Source organism: Lonchura striata, chromosome 1A (genome assembly GCF_050655825.1).
Source record: "Lonchura striata isolate lonStrDom1 chromosome 1A, ASM5065582v1, whole genome shotgun sequence".
Taxonomy (NCBI): domain Eukaryota; kingdom Metazoa; phylum Chordata; class Aves; order Passeriformes; family Estrildidae; genus Lonchura; species Lonchura striata.
The window spans coordinates 48,346,231-48,370,593 of NC_140741.1; the positions used below are offsets into that span (position 1 = coordinate 48,346,231).

At 38.9% G+C, this 24,363-nt stretch overlaps 1 protein-coding gene across 1 annotated transcript in view; it reads right to left on the bottom strand.

Moving 5' to 3' along the window:
- PTPRR (protein tyrosine phosphatase receptor type R) overlaps positions 1–24,363 on the bottom strand; it is a 144,426-nt gene that overhangs the window by 48,974 nt on the left and 71,089 nt on the right. The window contains exons 3-6 of the mRNA XM_021528964.4: positions 19,768–19,881; positions 16,566–16,721; positions 8,219–8,329; positions 3,868–4,130 (exon numbers count right to left, since the gene is read on the bottom strand). Coding sequence (XP_021384639.3) covers positions 3,868–4,130; positions 8,219–8,329; positions 16,566–16,721; positions 19,768–19,881 — 644 coding nt within the window. The remainder of the gene's footprint in view (positions 1–3,867; positions 4,131–8,218; positions 8,330–16,565; positions 16,722–19,767; positions 19,882–24,363) is intronic.

Consider the following 24,363-nt stretch of genomic DNA (forward strand, 5'->3'; position numbering starts at 1 on the left):
GCAGAGCCGGCTCGGCGGGCGCCGGGCCGCTCACTCCGGGAGCGGAGTGCGGAGCAGAGCCGGCTCGGCGGGCGCCGGGCCGCTCACTCCGGGAGCGGAGCGCCGCTCACTCCGGGAGCGGAGCGCGGAGCAGAGCCGGCTCCCGCGGGCGCCGGGCCGCTCACTCCGGGAGCGGAGCGCGGAGCAGAGCCGGCTCCCGCGGGCGCCGGGCCGCTCACCCCGGAGCGCGGGGCTGCGGGCGGGGCAGCAGCGCCGCCTGCCGGCTGCGGGCGGCAGCGTCCCGCGCTCCGCCCGCCCGGAGCCGGCGCCGCCGCCCCCGCGGCATCCCGCGCACTGCACAGCGCGAGTTACCGCCGGGAAGCTGGGCTTGTAGAAATAGATGAGTAAGAGCATTTCCAGACACACAGAAAACATGTTCATGGACTTGTCTCTAGTATTCAGAAGCACAATACGTTTTAAGAAGCTGGAAAAACTCCCAGAAATATTTTTATCCATGCACAGTAGTCCATTAACAATTTGTTTACCTCTGCACTGGCCGATGCTATTCCAAATAAAAATGGAAAAGTTCGGAGAGCCAGAGGCTGGTGTGGTGCTTTGTGAAAACTCGTTTCCACTATATTTTTGCATTTAGATCATAGAATCATAAAATATTTTGGGACGGAAAGGGCCTTTAAGGTCACATAGTCCCATTCCCGTGCCACAAGCAGAGACAGCTTCAATTAGATCAGGTTGCTCAGAGCCCTCTCCAACCTGACCATGAATGTTTCCAGGGATGGGGCCCTGGAAACCTTCAGCCACCTCCCTGGACACACTGTGCCAGTGTTTCATTCTCATTGCAAAAAAAAAAAAAAAGGTCTTCCTTATATCTAATCTAAATCTACCCTCCTTTAATTTAAAATAATTACCCCTTGTCCTGTCAAGGCTATGTTTGTCAAAGCATCACCTAGTGTGCAAAGCAAAGAGAACTTGAGAGGCAGGCACAGAATCATGGAATAGTTTGATCTACAAGGTATCTTTTAAGGTCATCTAATCAAACCTCCCTGCAATGAACAGGAACATCTTCAGCTAGATCAGGTTGCATTATTCAATTTTACTGTCCCATCCTTCAGAGAGATTGTCACAAACTTCCTACCTAGATGGCTATGCACAGCTCACTATCTGCTCAAAGAGAAATCAATGGACCATGGCCCAAACCAGGGACAGTTTGATCTGGATCATGCTAGGCATTTCATGACTATGAATCACTTAAGGAATCAAACCAGGGAGTAGTTTGGATACTTAGAAAATATTGCTCAGGAACCACTGTCAAGCCATATGACCAAAGGAAACCCCATGCTAAATTTGTCAAGGAGCCCCCGTATCCAGTCTAGCCTGCCAAGAGCTTCTTCCTGTGGGAGAAACCAAAATCAGCATAGCAGAAATTATTGAAAGGGTGCCCCAAAGCTGTGCTATGAGCAGGATGGGACCTTCGGGCTTGATTGACTCCAAAAGAAGGGCTGCCAGTAGACTGTTTTGAGCATGGTTTGCTTCTCCTTGCAGTGGGCAGATCCATGCCGTAAGGTCCACTTCTCCCACATGTAATGAGGCTAGCCTGAGGCTGCCTACTGCAAGGGTTTTTTGGGGCAGAAAGGTGGAGAGGAGTTTTAAACTGACCACTTACCTAGTCACTAGATTATATCTGGGGCAGAATGTGTCAGCGCATTATTACTTTTTGCTTCCAACACTGCTGAGTGTTAGAATACATACAAATTTGTTCATAGTAAAGGTTATAGCAAATAAATAAGAAATAGACATAATAATAGCTGCTTATGTCAGAAAATAAATTATTCCCTAAAGTTCTCTCCCTCATATTCCCAGACCTTTGTACACTGAGCTTGAAATAAATTTAAACCACCATTTCTTAGGAATGGACTTGGGCTGATGGAGTCTGTGTTAAACATGGCAAAAAAGAACTGCACAATGGGATGTTATCACAATGGTTTTTTTCACTTTTTCACAACAGTGTTCTTTTACAGTGGAAACTAAAGCACTCAATTCCTTCAAGTTCTTTTTCCTTAGTAATAACCTAAATGTCTGGTTTATTTGGTCAAACATCAGGTTTAGTTTTCTCTTTGCATCTCAGCTGCACATTTTGTCATATCTGACTCAGAACTTTGTCCTTCCCAAGGATGCAATTAGGTTTAGGAGAACTGAATGCAAAGTTCCTTTCTGTGGTGGAAATTAATATCCTAAATAAATTGTTTTTACTTTCTTTGTTTGAGAAATGGAAAAGTTTCTTCTCCTTATGTACAAAAAGTTTCTTGTCCATAAGTACAAAATCCTTCTACAAATTCCTTTCCTGTCGCTACAGAACACGTGAAAGCACGACACAAGCCACCTGCTATTTGCAAGGTAAAGAAGAAAGTTTATTTCTCTGACTCCAATTTTATGCTTTCCCAAAGGTGACATTGGATTGGAGAGTGAATGGGCCACCTCTCCAAAGACATTGGACAAACCACTAGTACATCAAGTTTCTCCACCCCCATAAAGGAATGCAAAACAATATGTTGTTTATAGAAATTGTGTGGGAAAGTTCTCCAACAGAATGTAAACTCAGAAGGCTTTAGAAAATCTTAAGAATCAGGGTGACACTTTCCCTTAATTCCTCTCAACTATTGCATATACTATGTTAGGTACTAAGTATAAATTAGCTGTGTGATTCCCATGCTTGTGGGCTTTATTTTTAGGGTCTTGTGGAATGACAGAAACTATCAAAATGTATTTACTTGCTTCCTCCATTCCTTTTTTTTTTTTTCTGCAGTGATATCACTACATTTTTTATGACATCTCTGCCTTTAAGCCTCTTTTATTCACAGAAGAATCAATCCCCCTCCCTGAGCTCTGTCTGTCAAAAATCCATTGATAAAATCTGTGCCATTGAAATCCCCATGGCTGAAGCTGAATCAGGGTTACAGCTCAGCTGAGTCCTCACAGATGAGGCTCTTCTTGGTCTCCACATGGCGTCTGTTCTTTCATTTATCATCTGTGCCGGGGCAGGAGAGTTCAGTTGCACAGCTGCATGCTATGTGAGCTATTCAAAACACTGATGCTTTATGAAAGCAGCCTGCAGCCATCAGACAAGAAATTATACAGGTTTCTAACACAGGGGAGACAGATGTCAGTGTGCATTCTCTTGTGGGAAGAATAACTAGTTTTATAAAAAGAGCGCTGGCCTAGTTTTTGAAAGGTACAATGAATGACAGGGTTTGGTGCCCAAGTATTTCTGAGGAACTGCACACAAGAGTTGGTTTCATTACTCATCACTTCTTCCTTTTGGTAAAGCCTGTTGACTTTGCACTATATCCTGACCATCATGGAAAGATGCATTTAAGAAAAAAAGGTATCTAAAGGTGATAATGGAAACACTGTATGAGATTGCTAAATACACTCGGTGTAAATATTTCTTCTAAGTTTTTCAGGTGCTAGGGACTCCCTGAGAATGAGAATGTCCTTTTTTGACAATACATAACCAGCCCCTGAACTCTCTTCCATTATCTCCAGGATCAAAACAGGCAAAAATCAATGAAAAATGAAAAAAATATTTATTTGGAGTATGGGAAAAATATAAACAGCAAAAAGAATGCTACTAATGCAGTTAATCTCAGCCTAAAGCAGAACATTTTCATACGACCGGAATCTTTGGTCATATGTAAAGAAAAGGAAAGGAGAGAATACCTGTGAGACAGATGTTAACGCAGCAAAATCCCACTTCTCAGATGTCTGTATGGCAAAGTCTCCCATTCATTGACAGAAGAGAAACATATGAAATCATGAAGCATAAGTATAAAAAAGCAGAATAAATCCTGAGCATACCAGGCACCATCCTACCTTTCCTGGAGTCCCACAGGTTTCATTCTGAAAGGAGATGGACTGGCACACAGGGGAGGTTTGAGCTCAGGAACACATTGGCCTTGAGAGTCCACTACAACATTGATAACCTTTGGAGCCTGTTGAGGCTGGACCATGCTGTTGGTGGTCTTATACTCAGTCTGAGATGTCTGCAGGGGAAGGGGTGAGAGGTGGATCTCCTGCTTCTTTTCCTTCTCTTGCCTTAGTGACAACTGGATCTTCTCCTTTAATCTGTACAGAACCTACAAAAATAAAGAGAACAGATCAACCTCAATTACCTGGTAAACAAGGCAAGGAAGATATCACAGATGCTGGATAAGATTGTTATACGTGGCTTTCATTCATAGAAGGTAAGTCACAAGTTGTGCTACACAGCATTTCCCACAACAAGATAAATACATAAACTGCATTACATAAACTGCAGAGTGTACACAGTAGAGATTTTCACAGTTCTTACTGTGAGTCAGTAGTTATTTGTAATACCTGCAGTAGTATTATTAAAAGAGCAAATAACACACAATGGAAATTAGTTACAGAAGATGTTGTGAGGAAAGAAATAATGATAGAGTAACTGTAGAATAAATTTTAAGCATTTTAACACAAGAAAGACAATGGCACAAAATAAAATAGATGTTTATGACTTAGCCAGATACAAGTCTCTAATTACAATAGCCTCAATTTTTTTTAGAGCAGATGTTCCTAAAAGCCCTTACTCATCTGGCATGGAGCTGATAGTTGAACAGACTAACATTACTAGGTCACTTTGGTAACAGAAGGCTCCTATTGCTCTGAAATACTCCTCCAGGTAGTGATAGGCTTCAATATCCTCAGAGAAACATTAACTATTCTGAAATAAAGCTGAAGTGATGAGTGGCCAATGAAGTTGCTTAACCATCTGTTCAGAAAAGTGTGCTTTATAATCACCAAGAAATTGACTTCTGAGCACACTGTAATACCAGGATTATCTGCCCACATATTGCTTATGAACGTGGACATCGAGTATGTGCAACAAAAGCAGAAGTTGTACTGACCTTCTTCCATCAAACTCTACTGATGCTGCTGAACCCTAGCTTGGTGAGGGCAGACAGGTAGCTTGTGCTCAGTAATGTCACTCCAGAGGTACCCATGTTACACCTGTTTAACACATCTTATTTCTTTGGAGGGCAATGTGAAAAAACAGTTTCTGAGCCATAGCTGTTCAATTTTCAAAACATGCCTTACAAGTTATGAAATTTATGAGAATTGTAAATATTGTGTGTGGAGATGGAAGGCACTTACACAGTTTTTTTGGAGGTGTCTGCAGATACCCTTGTACTTTCCATTTTGTTTTATCTGTTCCTGTAAAGCATTTGATTTGGATCCTTGAGTAAGACAAAACCTAGACCAGAGCATTTTTATCTCTGAAAGTCAGAAGCTCTTTGACAGCTGTTGCCCCTGCTAGCACCACATAAAGATCTATCACTCCCTAGCTTTCCAGTGATGACTAGATATATTTGATAGGTTTGTTTGTTCAAGGATTAGCAACAGAGGTTTAGCTGGGAACTGATATAATGTCATTAGCAATACACACATTAAACAAGACTTAGCTAGGCAAACCATCTGTTCATTCTGAAGGGTTTAGAATTACTAGGATAAGATCTCTTCCTCATAATTTTGCAGAAAAACAAGCCCTCTTGGGGGTACCTGTGAAGCAAGGGCACTGGTACCAATAAAGATAAAAGAGGGACTTGAAATATTTTAACTGTCTTTTTCTCCAGTGAGTGCTTTCAGCTAATTTTTTTCTGATAACCAGCAGATAAACAGCTCAGAGATTCATGGCCATGACAATGCTCACCATACCTTCTTGTCACTAATGTTTTGACATAGTTTTTCTCCCTGGGGAGCCAAGGAATTATGGTTTTGACTTCTAAAATGTGGACAAGTATTATTTATTATACTGTTTAATAATCTATTATTAAGACCCTAGGGAAAAAAGACAGCTTGACCCTAGGAGAAACTGAAAAAAAATCTAACCAACAACTTTTGTTCTAAGCACTTATACTTTTCCTCAGATAGTGTTACAGGGCTATAACAGTTTTAATTAAAGTAAAGTAAAATAAAAAACAGAACTGGCCAAAAATATAGTGACCAACCCAACCTGCCACTCTGACACACATTAAATGGGATAAAAACCAACATGAGCTGTTTGTTAGCTTTATAGATTGCACATACCCATATATTATCAGATCCTGACAAAATCTGAGACCGTGTCCATTTGCACAGTCTAAACAGTAGCACATGCAAAGATACAAGTTGGACCTGGGAGGAACAGAAAGGGGAATACCTGCAGAAAAGACCACAGCATAATAGCAATTTCATCTGGAAGGAATTCAAGGAGTCTACTAGTATTGACCTCTGCCCTAACTTCAGATCAGCTACACCCAAACTATTTCTGACAGATGTTTGTCTAAAATCTTAATGGGTGAAAACTTCCTCAAGCTTCCCAAGCTTCCTCAAGCAATGCAATCCAGGATCTAGTGACACATAGGATAGCTAAGATCTTTCTAATGAGTCAACCAAATCACCCTGTGAAAATTTTTCTTTTTTTCCAGTCCCCAATGGAAAAAGTATTATCTTCTTCCTTACAATAGCCTTTGAAATCTTTCCATATTTGAGAACTATCATGTTTCTGCTTCCCCCTTTTCCCTGTCATAAATAAACCAAATTATTTCATGTCATCTGTGTCTCTGATCACTCTTGCATCTCCTTCCTCCTATAATTGCCCGAAATTTTTCACAAATGTGGTAGAGACAATAGAAAATGAGTAAGACATGACAGGCAAATTACCATAGCAGAGATAAATTCAGATCTTAGAGATCATATCCTCATTTATATACACCAGGCTAAGAAGTGTATTTTTGCAACATTTTTGTTGCTTATCTCCGTATCTACTTCTGTGATACTGTTCTGTGATACTGCTGGAACTGTTTCCTACAGAACTGTTGTTTTGCCACATATTTCCTACATTGTATTAATGCACATGATTAGTTCTTGTCCCTGCCAAGCAGAATTCTTGTTCTTTCCCATATTTTCTCTGGAACCCTAAGAATATTTGAAGTTCTGATACTGTTATACAGAATGCTTACAATTTCCAATATTGTCAATGCATTCCAGATCATGAATGAAAATATTGTGTGGTACCAGGACAAGGATAGACAGCATTTTTTATACTCTTCCAGTTAAATAGTCAGTAATGACCAAAATATCTGTTCTCCAAAACAAAGGGTAGAGAAGAGATTTCTAGAGTTATACTCCTCTTTTTGAGTGAAATGGCATGGCAAGATGGAGACAAGAAGAAAGTAGTAATTGAATAAAGCAACAATTTCCTGTGAGAAATTGCTTTTCAAGTGCTTTTCAAATCTTAGGGAGCCCTTAAAGATTAAATAACATTTTGTTACAAATTTTTTGTGAACATTTGTATAATTGTGAACATATTTAATATCTTCAGATTAAACACACTTTCCATCTTAAGGCTTTAAGTGGTTTAAGAAAATTAAATGTGTTTGAGAGAAAAATATCTTAACAGATCTCAAGATACTGTGTGTTCATAAATGCTTATAATTGTCAGAGATAATTCAGTTAACAATTTTATGTGTGCACTTAAGAAGTATCACACAATTTAAAGAAGGAAAACATATAAGATACAACATCGGACAAAAATAATAAAACTACCCTGAAAAAGTCAGTAGTGGTATAATGATCTTCATCTTCTCTGTGACCATTGCACTTTTCATATTCAGCATATTAGAATTGTGCCTAGTGCTCCGAAACCTGGCCACAGGGCTCATACAATGTGAATAGCAAAGTTGCTCAAAAATATGATTATTCCTTCATGTACTTACTAGTTATTTCAATTTAATATTTGTGTATTTGATACACAAATACACCTTAACAACTCTCCACTGACAACATTCTATCAATGTGGTGCTGCTTTTACTATTGAATCAAACTGAAATAAAGGCAGGCAAGAGGATTTCAGGGATCCTGGGACCTCAGAAGGTTGAGAAGTCATCACTCATATCCCTACACAGCCACCCTGTAGATTTAAGAACCTATTTATTTTTTCACCTTCCTTCTAGTTACATTCTTCATTCAACTCAAAATACATCAAGAAATGTGACTCTTCAAACTTTGGTTTCCCAGCACTATGAGAGTGACCAATTCTTACCTTGGAGTTGAGTTTTTACTGGCCTTGAGAAAACACCTGTCAGGTAAAGAATGTGCAATCCTATCCTTCAGACTAAGAAAAGTATGAAATTAAAAACAAAATAAAGGTAAAAGGAAAACTTACCATTAAACAAGTCACTAGAATGACAAAGATGCTGAGGAATATGACAACAGCATAAAATCCTTCTTTGCTCCAGATTTTGTCTGTTTCACGCTGGCCTTGCAAAACATTTTTCTTTTTTAAGCAATGAAACAGAAACAGAAAGAGAAAAAAAGTTATAAGAGTGGCATGTGCAGGTTAAATAGCTCTCACTGGGCATTAATCACTCTCCTCAGCTTTGTCAGCATTGAAATTCCACAGCACATGGCATGACTTTGAACACTGCTATTGGCACCCCTGCCCACGCCCAGCCCGTGGAGCAGAGCCGCCCCGCGCTCCCGGCACTGCGTGGGGATCTACAGGATTCTCCACCAGCCGCCACACCGCCTGAATGTAACACAAACAAGACCCAGCACCTTTCCTGGAAACCACCTGCCTGCTCAGGTCCGAGGGCTGAGCTCCCACACGGCCTTTGGGAAGCGCTGGCCCGGCCTCTTTCTTCCCAGTGCTTATCTCCAGCCCCAGTACCCACACCCAGCCTTCCCAGTGTTTACACCTGACACGGAGCAAAGAGCAGGCAACTTGGTTTGCCTTCATGAGCTGGGAAGCTCCCACACTGTCACCTCTAGATTACACACACAAATACGTAAAAAATATTCGTTTTGCTGAAAATAATATCATTATCTGTCTATCTATAATTCTGATTATGCTTAATCTCATTATCTTTGGCTTCCTACCGATAGAACATTTCTGAAACAGCTGTGCACGCTAAAATTTCCAGAACTCCTGGGGATTACGAAATAATAATGATTGTAAAAGCACTTATTTTTGTCTTTATTGCAGCACTGGGACTTGGTTGGAGTATTAAATCACCAGAATTTCACTATGTTTTCAAATACTGATTTTGTAGCAGAAACAAAGTATATGTACCCTTAGCCTAAATGCAATATATTATTTAGAATAAAGTATGTTGTCTGACGTTTCTGGGACCACAGTAGACATTGCCCTTCCAATTTTCAGCTACTTGCCTTTATTTTCTTAATTGTGTCTTTTCAGTAGAATTCTCAGACTGAGTAAAACCAACTCTTCAAAATTCTGGTTTCCATCGTAAATTGTCAAGGTCTTTGTGTTTCCCTCTTGCTGAAATTCTCTAAAGGTTTTGAATGAACCTCTAGTTTAAATACTGAGCTGTCTTCCTATCCCAGTGTGGCCCTTTTTCCTCTCTGGGGATGTCGTGTTCATCACTGAGTTTATCACAAAGGAAAGAGTTTCTCCATACAAAGATGAGTGGCTGCTCAATAGGCATGCAAAACTCTAGGGACTCTAACACTTTTGCTCAGCCACCCATTAGTCTGCTCTTTTGCACAGCTAATGTATCAAGGCAACTTTGTCTTCCAAAAAGGCAAAGCCTCCCAAAACCAAGCTTCTTCAGCCTCGCAGAAATAGAAAGTCTGGGTGATGGTGAATTCATGTGGGAAAGCTTCCTGAGGAGTGGGAGATGATGGCCTGAGAAAGGGAACAAGCTGACAAAAAATGCTGGGTTCTGGATCCCGATATAGTTTTCATGGTCCTCTTTTCATCACAGGATTAGGCAATGCTTGTTTTTAAACTAGTCAGGACAATGCAAGACAATTCACAGATACAATTACCACAAAATGCAAACATTTAGAGAGGAATTTGGTAGCATGGCTAATTTAAAGAGACTTGCTTGCTTGAAGAAATGTCTGTATTTAACTGGGAGTCAGCAGCTTTAGAACTCAAAGCAAAATAAAGAAGAGTTTTCTTTGGAAGTAATAGTCCTGGGGACCAGAATGGAAATCCTTCAACAAAACTACAGAAACCAATCTTGTAAAATTAGTATATTTGTGTGTGTGTGTGTAATTATGTATCGTTTCATGGTCTCAGCTTTAAAATGTTGCAGCTATTGACATTTTAAAAAGACTCATAAAGTGTCAGTTTGATGTTTAATGAGCAACTTAAAACCCAGGGCTTTCAAAGAGAAGCTGTAAATCTTGCCTGCAAGATTTATATTTCTGCAAAAATTGTTCCTAGACATATTTAAACACTGCTGCTACTGTAGTGGGGTACAGCTCTCTCTGCAATCTGCTACCTCAGCACAGCAAGGTCATTCTGCTGTGCTCACGGCACAGGATTTGGGTCCCAGTACTGGCTCAGAGCCCAAACCTGCAGCTGCTCCACATCCAAGACTGCTCCCGTTGAGCTCCATGGGAATCCCATGGTGACAGCAGCAGCTGCAGCTGTGGCCTATTAGCTGCAAACCCAATGTTTGACCCTGAGTGGGTTACCTGATGGCTTTCCGGTGTTTCATATCTCTCAGGAGGAAATTTAGATAAAAAGCAGGAGCTAAAGGAGACTGTGCTGACCTTCTCTAAGTGAGTAAATGGGATGGTTTAATACCTCTTTACTGAAAGGACAAATACACTAAAAAGTAAATGAAGAGTTAGTAGGATTTTTTGTCACAATGGATGAGAGACTTATATAAACTTTAATTCAATGGTGTTACAAAACTTTAAAAATATTTTATAATAGACTTCATAGATATAACAGACTGAAGAGAATAAAAGAAGAGAAGATTTTAAGAGAATTAATCTCCGTGATGTCTGTCTAGTGCTATGTGTGTTCAGGATATGTCTTTGCCTGATTTGTCTTTTTAACAATAATGTTCAAAGAATATTAACAAAGGCTATAAAAAGGGTAAAAAAGTATACCACAACTTAAAGTTACTTGACATACCATTTTGAAGCACTTTAGTAGTACATTCACCTACTCAAGACAATCTCTCTCCCATATCTAATTGGTGGAGAGCAAAATCATTGGTGAAGCTGCTTCCTAATGACAGAAGAAGCTGTGACCTCCAGTAACTGAGTCATCTCACACCCACGATAAGGAATTGCTTTTTGAAATGTCAATGCAGATCATTCAGAACTTTGCTCCTTTGTCTGGGAAAACTGATAAGAGGGATAGCAACTGCCATGCTCACTACAAATTGCTGACGCCCAGGAAAGAAGCTAATAGGATGGCCAAATGCAAGGCAGAAAGGAGAGGATTCTTGTCCTTCAGATAGTTTTTGAGCAATAAGCTTGCAGATGCTCAGACTAATTTGCAAAGATCTGCAGCTAATAAAAGTGGGGGAATATCAGAGCAGATGGAGTGGCAAGGGAATTTCAGTCTCTCAGGGAGCACCAGATCCTAGAGCAAACAGTGAGGAAGGTGTCATTTCCTAGTATTTCCTTTACCTAATGAGTCTCCAATAAGGCAAGTTTTTCAGGCAGAATGAGCCAGGTTAATTTAAACTGTTTGAATTCAGCATAATTCAATGTGTGGAAGAATCAAATGTATTCTTACAATGTTATTCAATCATTAACTTTACTGAAGAGTGCCTGCACACAAGGGTATCTGCTAAACTGGAACAAATGTGATTTTTCGGAACAATTTTTATAAACATTTTTTTAAAGACACTAAAAATCCACTATGGCTTTTATTGTCTTATTATTATGGGGAAAATAGCGGAGTATTTCTACAAGCAAGTAAAATAAGCAGCCAGTTTTTGATAATAACAAGAGAGACATTGACCTGAAGTAGTCAGTGTAAAATCTGTGACTGAAAGATTCTGCTGCAGTATCAGGACCTTCCAGAAAAGGTAAATTTTCAGTGGAAACCAGGTGAATTTGCAAATTGGGTCAGTTAACTCCAATTAGTCTCTTAGGCTGGAACACTAATGAGAGCATAGAAAACTATCGTTTTGAGCTCAGAGGAAAGCTTACAGGGTGCTGGGGGTAGAATTCAAGATCAAAAAGGGTTCATGGAAGTTCACACTGAATAGCTTTGGGTTTTTTCTGCTATTTTAACTATGTTAGCTGAGGCACATTAGGAAAGGCTGCCACGAAATCACTTCCACCCCCAATGAAAACATATAGGAATGTGTGTGACCTCTCAGGCTCACAGGACACTGGATAATAGCCACTTAATTGTGTCTCTCATGACACAGTCACCCCAAAAGTTCTAGCTTAGCTTAGCTCTAGCACATGTATGATGAAGTGCTGTGATTCCACATCCACACTGGCAGTCAGAAGGGCTCCTGTTTCTGTTGGGTGCTCTGGGTGCAGCCATGCAGGTTTTACACTACAGCTGCCTTGCCTGATCACTGGAGCATGTCCTTGTGCTCTGCTTTGTTCCCAGGTACCTCTGTCAGTCCAGGCCGTTGTAATTTCTAAGATCCTGGTTTTGATCACTTGCCCTTTACAACAACTTACAGTTTCTGTGTACTTTAAGTATGTGATTGCCTCCTTTTATTTCTGCTCTAGTATGTTATTATCACATACTTCAAAGGTAACCGCTTTGTGCAAGGAGGCTATAATGCTACATTTTGGGATTGCATAATATTGGTATGAACTCTGCAAATTTCATCTTCAGTGACACATTTCTAGCTGGCAGTTGGCTTAGCTCTCAAAACATAGCAACCCTAACTTTATTTACTGTATCTTCATTTATTTTTGTCACTCAAAACCACTTCAAGTTCTCTTCCAATAAATTCTGAAATCCAGTAGTGTTTTATTTTAATCCAAGCAATTTAAAGACATTAGAAAGCCAGGATTCCCACACCATAACACAGACTTCCTAAGTCACTGAATTTTGTCCTACCACTAAGAACCAATTTGGTTCTTTGTTCTGGAGAAGCCTGCTCCTGACTGTGGTACATCCCATGGAGCAGAACTCAGTCTGAAATCCCACTTCAGATATAAACTTTAGACCATAATAAAAGAGCAAGTGCTACAACTACGATAAGCCATTGGAAAATCAAAGACATATGAAAGGTATAGACATTGCCTTCAAATGGCAAGGACTCCTTTAAATTTACACATTCCCACTGGTACACATCTCATTGTATACCAGGCAGTAAAGTACTCTCGTGCTTCCTACAATAAGGACATATAGGGAAACTGCTCTTTCAGCAACTGCAGAATAAGAAATAATATAATTTTGAGATAGGCAATATACTTGAAAATAGATCAAGAAGTGATCAATGCATCAGCAGATGTGAACAAGCAAATTATTTCTGTAATGAATGGAAATGTAGTTCCAGATACTGATAGCCACTGGGATTTTTGCTGTTTATGGTACAGTATGGGCTGAGACTTTGAGCTGAGCAGTTTTCCATGTGGATTTTCCTACATAAACTTAGTAAAATTTCTTTGGACAGGCTAATCTCCCACAGCATTAACCCTCTGGGGATCTAGTTTACACTAAACCTTTTTAAAAAGGGTCAACCAAACAATCTCAGGAGAGGTGTCCTACAGATGTGATGAACTGCCTGTCAAACATATCTCTTTTTGTCAGCCACAAGATTTTCAAGCCTTAGGCAGCTCATACTGAAAATAGCTGAAAAAGGAGACAAATTCCAACCCTAACACCTCTGTGTCTGCCACCCACCTGGAAAGATGAGAGTAATGCTTCCTTTATGCACAGATACACTGATAATGTACATACAATACTGGTTGTGAAGCATTCATACTTTTGATAGAAGAGTGTACAATTTTAGCTCATGATTTAATCAGGATTGATAGCTCAGGAGTACACACACAGATCATTTTACAATGGGTAAAATAATGCATCAAAGCTATGTAAGGCTTTGTATAACAATACCTTCCTTCAAAGTTTGCCTGTTTTGTTTGGGTTCACTGTTACTTTGTTTGGAGCAATTTGTTCTTAGAGCAAGTTGAGGGAAAAATATGTGGTTGGCAGCTGACCAAGTAAAGATTGTATGTTGCTGTTTCTTAGATGATGTTTTCTGGGTGATCTTAAACATGTAAACTATTTATTGAGATCCATAAGGAATACCTATTAGTGTAAAGCTGCATTATTTTTCAGGATCAATGCCTTAGCTGTACAATCTGCTATCAATTAAAATATTAAAATAATCTCTTGTGTCCCCAACAGTATTAGGTGTTAAGAGACTGCACAGCTTTCATTCTAATTTATTCTAAGAATAATCCTGTTCTAAATTATTATCTACATTTTTTTACAGAAAGAAAATACAAATATCTGAACACTCTAGATTATTTAAATGTATCTAGCTCAAGATGAGCTCTTGAGTTCAAGGTTTGGCTTTTTTCCATCATCTCTTCACAACTTGATGACATTTCTCTGTTCATATATTATTCAGATAAGTTCTTGCCCCATGTCTACCTGAAGTGTTATTTGTAACTGAAGTACTAGCAATAGATAATTGCCTCTATCCCAACTGTCAGACTCATGTGCTTCAGATACAAAGGAAATTCTGACCTAAGGGAAGCTTCACTCAGGTTGCTGATGGGTGATATAAAGACTTGATTTGACATTTGGAAACCACTGCTTTGTTATGTTTTGTATTAGAACAGCTAAAACTTGAGAATCTGAATTTTGATAGTGGCAGGTTGCTGTAGTAGAACATGAACTGGCATTGTTTTATATTTCTTTTTTTTTTTTTTTATAACAAAGACATCTAGATTCTTAGAATACTTAAAGTTAGCAAAACATTTTCTAATCAGTAGAAATACAGGTAGGCATAACAGCCCAATGGCTCAAACACCAGTGTCTCAAACACAGATTTGGAAACAGGAACACAGGAACTTTTTTATCCATAGAGGGAAACATAGCTCATCAGAATAATTAAATTTTTTTCCCATTTTTTTGGACACGGATGCCTCCTCTGCCAAACTGGGAGATTCCACTGAAAATCTTGATTCTTGACAACATGATTGAAGAGGTTTGCCCCCAAACTGTATCCTGTGGGTTTTTATACATATGTAAGGGCTTCAGGTAAGACACAAAATAAAAAGTAGTGTGATATGACCATGTCCATGAGCTCCCTGGCTTTTTACCCTTAAGGCTTTTTTGCTTTCTTTCATTTTCTGGGTACAGTTTAAATGGTTGGCCCAGAATTAGATGTCCATCACACTGATAATGTCTCAGACAAGCTGTGGAGATGACAGTGTTATCTCTGCTTTGAAATGGATTTTTTTTTCCAAAAAATGGATGAAGTCATACAAATAATAGCTACAAGTTTTATTTTTACCCTCTTTTTGGAACACATAAAGAAAATAAATCTCTTGCTAATGCTAAAAATAGAAAGAAGCATAGGTGTAATGTATAGATTCAGTTTTTCAAAATCATGTCAGACAAAAGTTACATGGGTAGTAATGGTGACACCCAGCATCTGCGTTCTGTTTATTTCTCTATTGAAATTGTTATGTCTTCCTACCCTGGTTAATAGACTGGAATTCTTTATGTCCATTTCCTTTAAGGCAATTAGCGCATGCTTAGGATCTAATCTCTGATTTCAATGGTAGCTCATCTGTGCGATGAAGACATGGATGTTAAAGAGTAAATAGCCTAATAAAGCACTATTAAGGTAATTTAACAGAGCTAGTTGGATGGGGCTCTGAGCAATCCAGACTAGTGAAAGGTACAACAGACCATGGCAGAAGGGTTGTAACTAGGTGATCTTTAAAATCCTTTCCAAGTCAGACTATTTGAGGATTCTATGATAATTGCCTTATGTCGAAGACCACCCTAGGTTGCGGGGTGGCTTCGTGTGGTGGAAAAACTTCTCCTCCAACCCATGCTTCCAAAGAAAGGCTCAGCAGTCTCTTGTTCGGTCTCATGGCTGTTTATTGCAAGTTATCTAAAGGATTGTCTTCTCAGGGTGCTGCGGTTTGCTCAGCAGCTCAGGCAGAGGCACACACACACCCTGATATCCTCTCTGTCTGCTGTCTTCTTCTTTCTCCCCGCCCAGGGCTGCTCTATTTTTATATGATAGATTACGTGATACATGTTCGCAGTTTTTCCCCAATGCCTACTACCTATATTAAATGGTGCTTTTCTACTCTAAACCAACCTGTGAGTGCCAACATCACCAAAAACATGGACGTCAGGAAGAAGAAAGAGGGAGGACAGGGGAGGCCCAAATCCCTCCATCTTAAAACCTCTGACCCCCATGTACAAAACTAAAACCCCCCTGTACAGCACTAAAAAACTTTTCCCTCTACTTTGTGACTACTTCTACTATAATATCTGAACTTTTGTGACTTCTTGTTCCACCCTCAAAGTTGGTAAATCATTCCATGGCTCAAACTCAAAATCACAGCTGTTTCCAGCTGCCTGCCGGGGTCTAAAATGCTTCTGACCAGGGCCTGGAACCTCCAAAAATGTCTGAGGGACATTTTTTTGTTCCCACAGCCTTACACTAGTGATGCTCTCTAAGCCCACACATTTTCTGCCTCATGCTTGAGAACCTCAGCCGGAATACTACCAAGAATGTAAGTGCCTAATCTGTATCAAAATAATACAGGTTAGAAAATTGATAACCAACCTCAGGGGAGACTTCTGTTATTCCAAACTGGGATAAACTCTGATGCAAAATGTTGATATTAAGGGAACGCAGTACTTCTTCAGATGGGAGCGCCTCAGAAATTCCTGGCTTTGTGTTCAGTGGGGACACAAACAGTTCCACACAGTTCTTCTTCCCCTAGGGAAAAAAAAATAAATACTAAAATCATAGGAGGTGTCTGGCATTAATCTCTGCTGTCTGTAGATCGCAACTACAATTCCAAAGAAAAAACCATGGAATATAAAGGTTCCAACCTGCTCTGTGAGCATAGCATACATTTTGCCTGTCTCTGTAAATCCCAGCAGACTACGGAAGAAAATGAAAATCCTATATGTGGGCATAAGTGCTTTGTCTTAATCAATATCGACAAGGTAGACTTTTCCTGAGTCTAGTATCATTAAACAATCAATATAACATAGTGATAGGAGGAGCCACATGATGGGGTCAATGCAAATGTGTCAGCAGGGATTTTAGCAAATAGTTCATCTGAGCTGAACTGAAATAGGAATGCTTAGCATAATGCTGTGATATTTGGAAATTACTTTCTAGTCCCTTCTCAATGCAATGCAAACATACCACAATAAAGTCCTCTTAGCTGACTGCAGTGCAACTTAATATGGTCCAATGATATCAAAGCACCAGGAGTTTTTTTAGCACTTAATGGGTAACCTGAGAATGTCCACTCCCTTATCTATTAATTCTTGTCCTGGTGTCTTTGATGCAGTCCTGGCAGCCTAAGAGGTTCTTTATTAGAAATGTCAGCGATGCCCACTCTGTTTCAAGGTAGAAAAAGGAAAGAGTTTCTCTGTTGTGATAGACTTGAACTGCTCATGAGACAACTCTGATGTCCAAAGAGGATGTGGGAACCCTATCTCCCCAAGGCTCCACACACATGAGGTAGGCATGGAGCTGCTCCCTGCATTGCTGCCTGAGCAGGCAAGAACCTCACCAACCTGGTTATTTGCTATTCATCATTATGGGATAGGAGACATCAGCTCAAACTGGGATAATCCTGATTTCCCCCATCTCCTTTCCATCACCATGAATGTGCATCATTATCTCTACTGAAGTGAACAAAAATATATCTTTTGCTATTCTTAAAATACCTTTGCATAAAATATTCCTTGCATTCAAAATAGATCTGCAAAGAAAGGGACTCCTTCAAACATGTTTGCCCTAAATCCATCCTCTGTGCTCTCACATGTGCTGCTGGTCCATCCGCTCAGCCAGAATGGTAAGGACACTGGCTCCTGGTAGGAGCTGAAGAAAGTGATTTGAGGCTGGGGTTGTACTCAGTCTCTGACATGGGAAGGGGACTGCTGCTGTGTGCAGGTCACAGGCATCAGGCAAGGCTTGGTGGGTATGCAGCATTCCCAGTGTTTTGTACCTCCTCTGTTTATGAGTTTCTCGATCCCATTAAAGGACCTTTATAGGAGGAGGATTTACTGGAAAGGTCAAGCAGACAGTGGAAATACAGAGTTAATATTTCCTGGCTCACTGTGTGTTGTTACATGTAAGAGGTTAGCAGGCTGTCTGCTCCCTCTGTGCCCATCCAAATCCTGGCTCACCTCGCCTCACTTCAGTCAGCAGAGAGGGACTGGCATCTCTTAATCCATCCTAATATAATCGGGACAGGTCTCAGTGCCTCTTCTCCTACAGTTACCATTCTCTCTGCTGCTTTTACAGGGAGCCTAGATGAGTAGGTTAGAAACAATGCACTGAAACAAGGCAAGATGAATTTTAATGTTCTCTGCTTGCTTGCCTGCTCTCTGTCTGAGAGGAACTGTCTCATGTTAGAAAGATGAAAAGTGGGAATAATGTCTCATAAGGTGTCTTTTTCTTCATTGTGAATTTTGACTGTGTGATTTTTAGAGCAAATAGGAGAAAAGTTTGCTTTCTTTCTTACATAGCTGAAATATTGACTCAAAGAACTTTTACAGATGTTGAAAAGACTAATTAAATAATAGTACTTGCTGTATTCTGGGCTATATGCAGGTGCAAAATGACATTATCTCTTCCCTTAAATCATAAATGTGAGGAGAAAGCAAAAAGTGGAACCAGTGGGAAAATAAACAGCATATTTCTTCTGTTTATTTACATAATTTCCAAGGAGCTTAGTAAGAAAGCTACTAGATAATTCAGTATATTGAAATACACATCTCAGACTTCAAAACATTTCTCATTTAATTGTGCTTTTCTTTGCATATGTCTTTAAACCTTTCATTCTGGTCAATGCAGGGGACAAATGAAATATAGCATCACTTGTCAAGAATGAGTGAGATTCCTGAAGAACATGGAAAGGGCTGCAGTGCATTCCTATTGATCCTTCTTGCTGCATTATTTGTGAGATCTTTTCTGACAGAGACATTTCTTGAAGGAATTTTATAATCCTTTTTGATGTATACAATCCTATCAAGCTTTCAAGGCAGAAAATACTTTTTTGCTGAACCTGTCAGTTTTCTTCCCTAATATTCAACCTGCACATAGAATAAAAAGCCTCTTCTTCCCTCTGCAATGTGAATGAAAGGCTAGCAATACATACATGATATTGGTTTTTTTTGCTTCATGGTAAAATTGTCATAAAAAGACAAATGTGTTATTAAGTATGCATACCCCAAAAAAACCCCATACAATGGCAGTTGATTAAAAAAAGTATTTTTTGCTAGAAGCAAATTTATTGCCATCTTTTGCCAATAGGATACCGTAGTCTACAAGATAATTTCTGAGGACAGATTATTATAGCAGAATAACAAATCATGAATATTAATATTGTAGATGACATTTAATTTACTAATTGAAAGTCTGAGGATAAATTATGAAGATGCCTTTGAAAGGATGAATCACGCGGTTTTTTGAGCAATATTCATCCTTTGAGAAACAAAACGTGGATAAGGTGTGAACATGAAAAGAACTGCATTGGAATGAAAACTAAGGGATAAGCAATCTGCTTATGAATAGGACAAAAAAGAGATTTATCTGGCTTAGCTGAGAATGGTGTATTTTCAAAGGAAAATTTAAATAATTTTGTAATGGGAATCTATTTTTCTGTAGTGCAGTTGAAGAAATGGAATAATAAGTATTTTTCTGTCCCATTTAATTGCACTCTTCCATAGTGACAGGAAAATTAATTTAAGAGAACTTACATAAACAGGTACACTTTAATACACAGACTTTTGGCACTTACAATGAGTCTGTTGATATGAACTTGCTGAGGTAACAGTCCCAGTGCTGCTGCCACTCCTTGGCGAAATATACGAAGCAATGTGATATTCAGCTTGTTTACATCCATTTGCAGTGTCTGAAAAACAAAATCAGTTCAAATGAACTCCTTGTCCAAGACATTTAATTCTAAAGATGACTTATCTTTTCACTAACTGTTGTTGGTTTTTTTCTCCTGTAACAATAATCTGTGTAATCTATGTGCATCACAATATACAATAGGTCCAAAGGTACATTTCAGTACCTTAAATGCTATACATTCGCAAAGTGCCACCTTTGCCCAAGTACACTCAGAATGGGTTCTAGATAGTTTTGGCTTAATTCCTTGGGCAAGTCACAGTGTTAAAGATAATACAATTACTATATTAGAAATTAAAGTTAAGCATTAAACATCAATGCATCCTTAAAGAATGAGATGTTGAATTTGCACAAGATTCTTTTGGAATATTGTCTTAGCATGTCTCCCTGAAGGTGAAGAATGAATCAGACATAGTGAAATCATACAATTTTAATTTTGATTAGCAGTTTCTGAGATCAGAAATGAAACATTCTGAAAACATTCCCCATGCTTCCTCATCCAAGTCAGGATGAGACAATCTGTAGAACTGAAGTATTTTTCTTTCCCTTAGTTAGAATTATAGTGAAATTTAGAAGTTTCCTCAAGTTCAAATCATTTTTGTGAAGTCAGTGGTATTTTATCCAAGAAACTATTTAGGCTCAAATCTTGTGTCCAAGAAGACCCAGATATTGGGTTTTCAAAGGATGCCTGATAGACAGTACTTCCCTGTGGTACTTTGGGGTCTGCTTCTTTGCTTTCATACCCCTTCTGCAGACAATGTATTTTGGAGAAGAGAGGAAAGATGGCTATATCAGACAGCCACAGAATTCCAATGCTTCTGGCAACTTCTGACATAGGAAGTTACTAAGTTCAACTTGAGCCAGTTGACTCAAGATAAAAAAGATTTTTATTTTAAATTTCCTATTTAGAGCCATGGGCCAGCTTCCTGCTCTGAGGATCCAAACAGGTATTCTTCCTTCCTAATCAGAGTTGCATAAAGAGAATTAAATATCCATGGGTCAGATATCACACTGGGAATATAGTTATGGTTCAAAAAGGAAACATTTATCTCAAAGAAAAGCAACACCACACATTTTGACTGCTGTTCTTTATCAGTGTTTATAGGTTATAATGTAAAACCATAAAACATTGCTTTCCTTTTGCAATATTGATTTGATTTTTCTGTCATTACTGTTTTTCTTTCTTTTCCTCCCTTTTTCTCATTTTTTTTTACACTACTGGGATTGTCAGGTCTTGATGCATGAGATCTTCTCTTACCACACAACTGAGCTTTAATTCAATTGGAAATGTTACAGTATTATTCCACTTAAAATACCCTTTCTACCCTGACAGTTTCAAAATATTCTTTTTGCTTCTTCTTGAATTTGACAGACATCCTCAATGGTTACAAAACTGCTCGAACTTTAGCACTGAAGTAGAGAGATGTCTTGATAGGGGACATGTGGAGGTCCAACATATGTGAGCACTTTTTCTTCTGTGCCACAGACTGATACATGGAACACCAGACAAGAATTGGTTTGGAGTTTTGAAGCTGTCACTACACTGGGACAGCCTGGTCTGAAGGTCTTGAGTAAATGAGAAAGGGAGTTACTCCTGAAATAGCAAGACTGCCATGAGGTTCCCTGGAGGTACATTAGGATGGCATAAAGAGTGTCCAGGCTGGTGACCCTGAGTTATGGGGTTAATAATAACTGTTGTTACTGAGCAAAAATAGCAGGCATAAAATCAAAATACATTCATTTAAACATACTTGAGCCAGGTATCATAACACATTAATAGAGATATTGTTAAACAGTGTGTAAAAACCTCACTGATAAAGATATGGAAATGAAACAGCCAGAAGAATATCTAGCTTCAGAGAAAATAGAGGACCTTGAAGAGGCTATAAAAAGATAATAAATTCTCATCAATTTAGTATTCTGGGATTGTGGTTCATCATACCAGGCACAGTAAAATGTGGTGAAACTCCATTATTTTCAGGAGAATCACATTTCCGCCTACCAGGTCTGAATTCTGTCCACTGTGCTCTTTTACAAATATTCATCCACAGCTGCAGTGTGTGTGTCTCTGTAACAGCTACGTTGTCCTTCATGGCCCTGGGGGAAGACTGAAGACTCCATCTTTCTGTCAGTCTGGCATCAGCCTGCTTAAAAATCTCACCTGCACTTGCACAGAGATTACAGGATCCTTTTAGAAAACTTCTTAAGAAATTTGACCTTAAGCTTTATTTCAGGATGTATCTTCTGCAGCCGTAAAGATTTTTTCTTCTTTTTTTTTTTTTTTTTTTTTTTACTTTTCATCCCAAAAAATGTCCAAGAAATATCTAAGAAGAATCTCACAATGATTATAAGAACCTTGCTGCTGCTCACTGAAGGGATCTGCTTCTCCTTTTCTGCTGTCAGTGTGAATCTTAGCTCCTTGGCAATTATAGCAAAAAATTAAGTAAGAGAATTACAGGTCGCCTTTTTCTACTTCAGACAACTCAAGGGAGTTCATTTGACTCTTCCTGTCAAAAGGAAAGTAAGCAATCCAGAATCTGTCACTTTAGGAATGGAATTTCTAACTCAATCAGTGAAAGGTAATTTACAAAAATGCTTGCTGGAATCCCAAGAGCACCAACTTTAGAATGAGGAGAACATCACAAATATGCTCTGTGCTCTCTATTATCCCTTTTTTCATATTGTATTCATAAAAGCATAAAGCAGAAGTGGACTAGATTGAAGATGTATCAGTTCATTACACTGTGGAGAACTCTGGGCGCTTACAGTAAATGACAGGAATAGGGCAGGATTACACTCGTTTCCCAAGCTCCTTCTGACAAGATCACAGCTAATTTATATTTATTCAGCATAGGCATTGGGTTTTCTCAATAACAACAACGTTATCAGACTGGTCTGGGATGAAGGCAGCACTTAGGGGCATTATATTCTTGACTCTGACATGTGCCTCCTGGAAGTGACTGAAATTTAAGTCTGACCTGAGGGTCTGGTGTAAAATTGCCTTTCTGCAAATTCTTAAGTACAACAATTTTTTGTTGAGAAAAGTTAGTCAGAGAAAAAAAATAAAAAGAAAACAAAGAACATAGAAAAGAGAAAGGGGAAAAAAGCCTTAAGTGCTACTATCAGAAAATGATCAAAATGTTATTAATATTTAAATATTTTAATATTATTGTGCCATTCTGATGGGATGCTTAGATATCTTTTTGACTGTAGTCCATGAAGGTAAGAGATGCTAATGGATGAAGTACAAAAGCAATAATACCTGTACTTAGACAAACAGTATGACGTGTCATTATTAAGAGACTCACTTTTACAATGGAAACCTGACAAGTTATTTACAGGTTATAACTACAAAAATGAAATCCTTGAGTTCTAATACCACCTGCAAAAAACCTTGAAATTAACATCTGTAAAGTAATTCATCTAAATAAATAAAACGTTAACATAGATACACAAGTTATGTCTTACTGTGTTCCTCTAGCTGCTCCTTTTGCTTTGGAAAAGAAAAGGCTGAAACATCCCAGTAAAGCAGCACTAATCCTTTCCCTTCGCTCATCTGCAGTGTTTATCATGGATTGCAACCACCTCCCCAGGGAGGTTATAATTTTGAATCTGCTGCCTCTGTTGGCAATAGTGACTTGTTGAGCCCAGAGGCAAACACCCTGGACGGCTCATTTCCCTCAGCAATTACCCACCTGGATATTGCAACTGTGGCGACGGTTTCTAGGTTCCTCTGATCCAAGTAAAAAAAGGTAGTTTGAAGTGAAGGAGTTTTCTGTTTGTAGTGGAAAACTTGGGAAGACAGAGTTCCAGAAAGGGAAACTCAGCACAGAAGTCCACCAAAGATCATTCACAACTGACATCCTACAGCGGCTTTTTAATAAAGATCTTCATGTTAAAGGGACAAGAAAATCTCTAACATGAAAGGGAATGTGTCACACAGTCTGAAATAGTATTTTTAGGATATTACAATAAAACTTAATTTGCCAGGTCAGGTTCTGCTTCTCAAGAAAAAATCAGAGAAGCACCTCTTTCTTACACTTTCCTTATCATCAATTTTCTTACATTTTCCTTATCATCAATTATATGCTTTCTGCAATGAGTTTCAAATATATGATTCCATTTCTATGCATTGTTGCTCCCCGCAAAAACTCCTTCTGATCCTACCACCACAGATGTTTTCTCAAACCTCCAGCTAAACTGATTATGCAGAACAAAAATAATCAAAGACAGGAAGATTAAAGATGAAAGTATACATCTTAACAACACTTTTATGAAAAAAAGATGAAAACTAAATCAACAAATTATACATGCTAAGAATTTTACATACTTAAGGGCCACTGGGTAGTGGTTCTATTTTATGCTAAAAAAAAAAACCAAACAAACAAAAAACACACTTATTTAGTTGAGCCAAGCAAATGAGAGCACCCAGAAAAGTTTTTTTACCTGCCTGTGCTCCAGTTATTTATATATGGTTTTAAAA